Source organism: Acyrthosiphon pisum, chromosome A1 (assembly GCF_005508785.2).
Source record: "Acyrthosiphon pisum isolate AL4f chromosome A1, pea_aphid_22Mar2018_4r6ur, whole genome shotgun sequence".
Classification (NCBI taxonomy): Eukaryota; Metazoa; Arthropoda; class Insecta; order Hemiptera; family Aphididae; genus Acyrthosiphon; species Acyrthosiphon pisum.
Genome location: NC_042494.1, coordinates 124536089 through 124542830, shown reverse-complemented (window position 1 = coordinate 124542830; position 6742 = coordinate 124536089). Strand labels below are relative to the sequence as shown.

General features: G+C 29.6%; 1 protein-coding gene across 5 annotated transcripts; it reads left to right on the top strand.

Annotated features, from left to right (window-relative positions):
• Positions 1-6169, top strand: LOC100161732. Of its 5 annotated transcripts, none has more exons than XM_029488233.1 (5): positions 1-57; positions 150-2158; positions 2245-2634; positions 3752-3944; positions 4020-6169. In XM_029488233.1, exons 4-5 carry the CDS (start codon positions 3896-3898, stop codon positions 6077-6079), a joined length of 2109 nt encoding a protein of 702 aa, XP_029344093.1. In that variant the 5' UTR covers positions 1-57; positions 150-2158; positions 2245-2634; positions 3752-3895; the 3' UTR covers positions 6080-6169. The 5 variants fall into 5 exon arrangements, with proteins under 5 accessions (XP_029344093.1, XP_016661673.1, XP_029344092.1 ...); XM_016806184.2 differs by having other exon boundaries at positions 7-2158; positions 4020-4073; positions 4149-6169; XM_029488232.1 differs by having other exon boundaries at positions 7-2158.
• Positions 6170-6742: the final 573 nt, after the last annotated feature.

The window sequence follows — 6742 nt, the reverse complement described above, 5'->3', positions numbered from 1 at the left end:
TGCTTGTTTGCCTATTAGTGTAGCATCCGCAGAACGCAGCTTTTCTACGCTTAGAAGGTTTGGTGCATGTGTTTATTATTAGAATAACAAAATAGCAAGCTTTTATAAAATATTTTATCTTTGCTTACTTTTGTTGCTTTTTTTGTTAGATTGAAAACATGGTTAAGATCCAAAATGGGGCAAGAACGCTTGACTGGTTTGGCTTTGCTAAACATACATCATACTATAACTATATCAATAGATGATGTTATAAATAGATTTGCTAATAAAAAAAATAGAAATATAGATTTTGTTTTATAAATATATTGCTTTTTTTATCATATTTGTTTAACTTATTACTTTATAGGTTATACAGGTGCAATATAAAATTCATTATGTCTTGGTAAGTTTGTGTGAGTAGTTGGATAAACTCTTATTAAATTCGCCCCCCCCGACATGAACTCTCAAATACGCCACTGTAATAAAGTACCTATTATATTTAATAGTTTTATATATTATGTCATGTCTGGTCTTATCTTAATAGCATCAATGACATTGTGAACCACAATAGATCTAATAGCATCAATGACATTGTGAACCACAATAGATCTAATTGCATCAATGACATTGTGAACCACAATAGATCTAATTGCATCTACGACCTACATTATATAAAGTTAAATATCCAATTAATTTGGTTTCAGCCAGGGGCGTCATTTTTGGGGTGGTGTACCCTTACATTTATTTACCAAGTGTAAATACCACTGTACACTGGTATACACAATTTACAATAAATACATTGAAAGTACCTACACATAGTTCGTTAAAAATAGTAATATTGACTATTGTGATTTTTTCATACTAATATAAGTAACATATTAAATAAATTATACAAATATTCCACATTTTTTTTCCCCTGTTGACGCCCCTGGGTTTAGGCCATCAAAAATCAAATACGAATTGCCGCGCATATTTTAGATAACAGATTTTTGCTTGATAACAACAAAATGATAACAATATTATGGTGCCGTAATAGCATATAGTTATAACCTAACCTAACCTGTTATAGTTTTTGATGGGTATGAAAAAAGTTCACAGAACACAAAAAATGTAGAACGCCTCCAGCGCTCCGTTAAAACATGTTCTATGGAAATAATATTTAATGAAACAATGTAGTGTACAGTTAACCAAGAGTTATTTTTAGCAAATGAAAAAAATAAAACAAGATTAATTCACATGTTATCGAGCAAATTTGAAAAATCTAATATAACTGTGAATCAAGCCTTACACGATGCAAATACTTTGATCGTAAATACTGCCATTGATTTATCAATGACTAATGACATAGTTGTAATAGTAGGTGAAGATATTGAGTTTACCATCAAATTCAAATGTGGTTGGGAAATGAAAAATCACCAATATAATGGGACTGGCATGTAAAAAATGATTTATTATTGCCAATACCCTTGTTCTGTGAACTTTTTTCATACCCATCAAAAACTATAACAGACTTTTCTCCGTAATTTTGTTTAACATATGATATGTAGGAATCACAAATAGCACCAAAAGTTCGATTTGATGGCCATATAACTCGATGCAATAGGTACCCACCATCAACGACACAAATATAATTTGTTAATTCCATGTTTATAACAGGTTTGAACATTTTATACATTAATGATTTTTGACCTTTTTCTCATCCCTAATTCATTAAAAATTGAAAGAGGATATGGTGCTAACTCATATTTTAAATATTCCTTTAGTTCTTCATCACTTTTTTTAGTGACCGAAATACGTTGAAATAATAATAGTGGATCAATAGGAGTTACTTCTCCATTAACTTTAATTGAGGAAAAATGTGGTTGGGAAATGAAAAATCACCAATAGAATGGGGCTGGCATGTAAAAAATGATTTATTATTGCCAATACTCTTAAAAGGTCCTTTGATTCCCGAAAGCTTGTTAAATTTAATTTCGTGTAACTGCACAAAAGGTTGCACTGCTAGTTGTGGACGCCGAAAACAAGGATTAAAATGATCAATGATCTGCGGATACTGTAAAGGAAATTCTTGCCTTAATGCGATGGAAGCCGCATTGACGAAGATGATATTGAATCAATACCAGATGAAGATAACAACACCTCAAACAAAGAAACAGAGGATAAAAACACCGCTAATCAGGTATATATTTAAAACAATTATTATTAAAGAAAACGATAGGTTATTTTTTTTATAAAAATTATTTCGATGTCATATTATTCTAATAGGTGCATTTCAGTGATGATCAACCTACCACTAGTGATCAAAAACGAATAAAATTTCAATAAAATGAAGAGATTATTATATTATAAATAAAGTTTTGTTTAAATTAATAGTTTGTTAAGCAGTAGCCAGAATTGTAAGGCATACCTATATTAACCAATATTAATTTTTATTATTATATACCTACCTATATATTATATAATAGTTATTTTATTTTTAGATAGCAATTATAAATTATGTACTCGTAACATTATCATTCAAACTCATGTCATGATAATTACAAAACAATAAACTGTTCATTTGTAATAGTATAATACAAAGTAAAAACTGTGTTAATCACGATTACGGACATCATAAGACAGAAATTATATGATATTTCATGTGCGATTATCAAGGTAAATATTGTTCCGACATAATATGATGTAAGTACATTTTTTATAGGTAATTACCTCTTCTATAATATAGTATATAGATATTTTTCTTATAATTTAAAAAATAACCGAGTTATTTGAGAAAAACTGATTTTTCTTGCACAAAGCGTGCTCTAGCGGAGGTAGCGGTCATCATATCTTTGGGGACTTTTAGTATGTTACTTAGAACCCTTCCATAAAGGTGTATACCAAAATTCAGCTTTCCTGCTTTTTTTTCCGCTATTTGTCAAAATTGAGTCTAATTTGCCTGGACTATAAACGTATAATCATAGAACAATTATAATATGGTATAATACACTACACCGTTCTTACAATGTCCCGTAAAGTGTCGGTTAACGCTAACCGGATGATAACAGATTTTATTACCGGCAGAATTCCGCCGGTTAAGTGTCGGTTAACTTTAACCGGAGGTCGTAAGAACCAGCCTAAAAGTATAATACCACAGAATATATGAATTTATTTCATATATTCTGTGATAATACCACGAAATACGAATTTAGGGCCGTTATCACAATGTCCGGTAAAGTGTCGGTTAACGCTAACCGGATGATAACAGATTTTATTACCGACAGAATTCCGCCGTTTTCGTCTCGGTTAACTTTAACCGGAAGTCGTAAGAACTATAAATTAAGTACTGGTTTTTTATTTTAATACTAATTACTATAATTAGTAATTATAGTTGCGTAATACTAATTACTATTGTTCTATGTGGTAATGCAGATTTGAAATTTTGAATAATTCGGATCTCTAACTACCTATATTTTTTGTAGTGATACCTCTTATCTAATTACGTCATGTTTTTAATACCTCGCATTTCCTCTGATTTCCGAATAATATACTTTATGGAGTACGATTCACGAAGGTTTAGATCCTAATCCTATTCTCAGTTCTTACCTTCTACTTCTATTTTATTTTTTCCCTAAAAGTCTAAGAAACTCTGATCAAACAAATATCTAAACTATTATGTTGTTAATAATAAATAATAATATTATGTTCTTATACAGAGACATAATATATTATATTAAGTAAAAATGTACATTTAACTTGTTTAAAGTAATACAGTACGATTCTTATTGTATAGCTGTTGTACATCATGTTGAGTCGACATTCTCGGTCTAACAATTAATGTAAGTTATCATTGAACTTGACGAGTCAGTCTCATAAGGGTAACACGTCATGTCAGGAGAAAATTACAGTGCGTAGTATTTTACCTAAATTAAATAACATGAATAATTACGATGAAATCATGGAGGATGTCAATATAGTTTCACTAGGTAATATTTTTAGCCAAAAAATATATTCTATAACATGATTAGTATAACATTATTTTATTTGAAATTTTTTTTTAGATCCTAATTATGTGAATGAGTTGAATTTTATTGATGATTCTAAGGAAGAATTAGGTAATGAAGATGTTACTGAACATAGTTATATTGTAGGGACATATCATGACTATAAACAAATTAATATCATTCCAGAACAAAAATTTAATGATATTTGTAACAGCAATGGAAAAGAAAAAAGAAGACTGTTTACAGATCAAAACAAACTGACTAGAGAACAAACAAAAATAAAACGAATGCTTGGACAAAATTACACAGGATATCACAGGGAAGGAAAATCAGTATTCCATAATACTATTCGTGAAAAAAGAACATTAAAACCGGCTTGTACTTCAATATACTGTGCTAGTTCAAAGAACCGACACTGCAATCGATTCAAAGAGAACGAAAGACAATCAATGTTTGATGACTTTTGGAAATGTAGTTGGGATGAGAAGAAAACATATTGTACTAATTTGGTGTCAAAACATATAAAAAAACAAGAAACATTAGCCGCTGGAGAAGCCAGTAGAAGAAACTTCTCTTACATATATCATTTGAAATCTGGAGATATGAAATTTGTTGTGTGTAAAACAATGTTTCAAAATACATTAGGTCTTAACGAGTGGATGGTAAAAAATTGGCTGGATTCTTCTAATCAGGTTGGCGAGCTTTCTATAAAAAAAAATAAAATTACTGGTTCTGTTGAAATGGCAGTTGATGAGCATAGTATGAAACAAAATGACAGAGCCCAGAAAGAGCCTACTAAACATACACTTGAAGAACACCAAGATGAAATTTCTCCTCAAAGGTCCATTTCAATGAGACATGACCACTTAAATTCTTGGTTCGACAGTTTAGCAAAGATGCCCAGCCACTATTGTAGGCAGAAAACTAACAAGATTTACCTTGAAGGCCCCTTTATTTCTAAAATTAATGTATACTCTGCTTATTTACAAAAATGTGTTGAAGATTCTGTTGAAAATCCATTGAGTAGAAGTATTTTTTCTATAATTATGGAAAAAAGAAACTTATCAATATTTCAACCAAGAAAATATATGATATACCAAGATATATGTGACAAATGTTCTAGTTATGGAGTAAACCAGGTAAGTGATGATGATTATCAAGAGCATATGAAACAAAAAGACAGAGCCCAAGAAGAGCTTACTAAAGATACACTTGATGCCCAAGAATATAAAAAAAATGTATTCACCATGAACTTGCAGGTAGTAAAACTATGTCCAGTATTAAACTCTAGTGCACTTTATTATAGCTCGAAATTGAAAGTTCATAATTTTACTGTGTATAATTTAGCACCAGAACATCAGTGTTCAAGCTATTGGTTGGACGAATCAGAGGGAATGTTAGAATCATCTGTTTTTACATCCCTTATTATTAAACATCTAACACTAAATTGCATTAAAGAGTCGACAACCCAAAATAATAATGACATCATACTTTATTCTAATGGATGTGGGTACCAGAATCGTAATGTTGTCTTATCAAACGCTTTACTCAAGTTTGCAATTCAAAATAATATTGTTATCGAACAAAAATTTTTAGTTGAAGGACATACACAACTGCCTTGCGACAGTGTCCATAGTGCTATAGAAAGTGTTTTGAAAAATAAAGAAATTTATTTACCTTCAGATTATGTAAAACTAACCAAAATTGCACGCCAAAAACCAAATCCTTATGACTCAACTTTGATGACACATTCAGATTTTCAAGACTATAAAGACATTGTGTTTTATAAGTCTATAAGACCAGGAAAATCCAAAGGAGATCCTGAAGTACGAGATATAAGAGCAATAAAATATGACCCAACTACTCAAAAAATATATTTTAAGTTAAATTTTGATGACCAGTATCAAGAGATTCCAAAGTATCATAAAGCTAAAAAAAAAGTTGATATCAATAAAGAAGTAACAAGTTTATACCAGAATAGAATGGTACTTTCATTTTCAAAATGGAGTGATTTGCAGAAACTTAAAATAGTTTTGCCTAGAGATGTTCATGATTTCTATGATAATTTACCACATAAACATGAGTTAAAGACAAATCGTAAATTTTCTAAAGATTGACAACAACTTTCATTTATTTTGGCTGTATTTAATGTTATATTATTTATAAAATGATTCATGAATAAAGTTGAGTTTATTTTGTAATCATAATATTTATTATGACTGGTTTTAATATTAATAAATTGGTTTCTAATCTCTATAATATTTCATAAATTGTTTATATTATATGAATATAATATTTATAATTATTACTGGATTCTAATCTCACTAAGGCTGTTGAAAGTGAACCATTTTTAAGGGGTCAGATTTAGGAAATATTCTATATCTGTCGTGGGTGATATGTGACTGATTATTAGTATACGTGAATTCCCTGAACGCTTGATGTAATTATAGATACATGTGACTACATTTTGTGATCAGAAAAGTTTCAACATGAAAGTCCCAAAAAGCAAAAGAAAACAGATCCAAAAGCCCGATCCTAATTTTTAAAACATTTAAATTTTTGAATTTCTTAATCTCTTATTATTATACCTAGAAGGTTGTGTAGGAAGTGAACTTTTGATTTGTTGTATTTTCTATTAGTATAGTACTAACAAAATTAATTTTATTTTTTCATAATTCAATTATATTATAGTGACTAAAAAAAATAATAATTTCCTACAAAACACAGACAAAAAGTGAACAAACTCAAATATTTTTCTAAATTAAAATTGGACTTAGAAG

Bases quoted from the DNA above. Each gene is read 5' to 3' on its own strand.
- LOC100161732 (XM_029488233.1), top strand. From the start codon at position 3,896: ATGAATAATTACGATGAAATCATGGAGGATGTCAATATAGTTTCACTA. The intron at 3,945-4,019 runs GTAATATTTTTA...ATTTTTTTTTAG, and splicing joins TGTCAATATAGTTTCACTAG to ATCCTAATTATGTGAATGAG.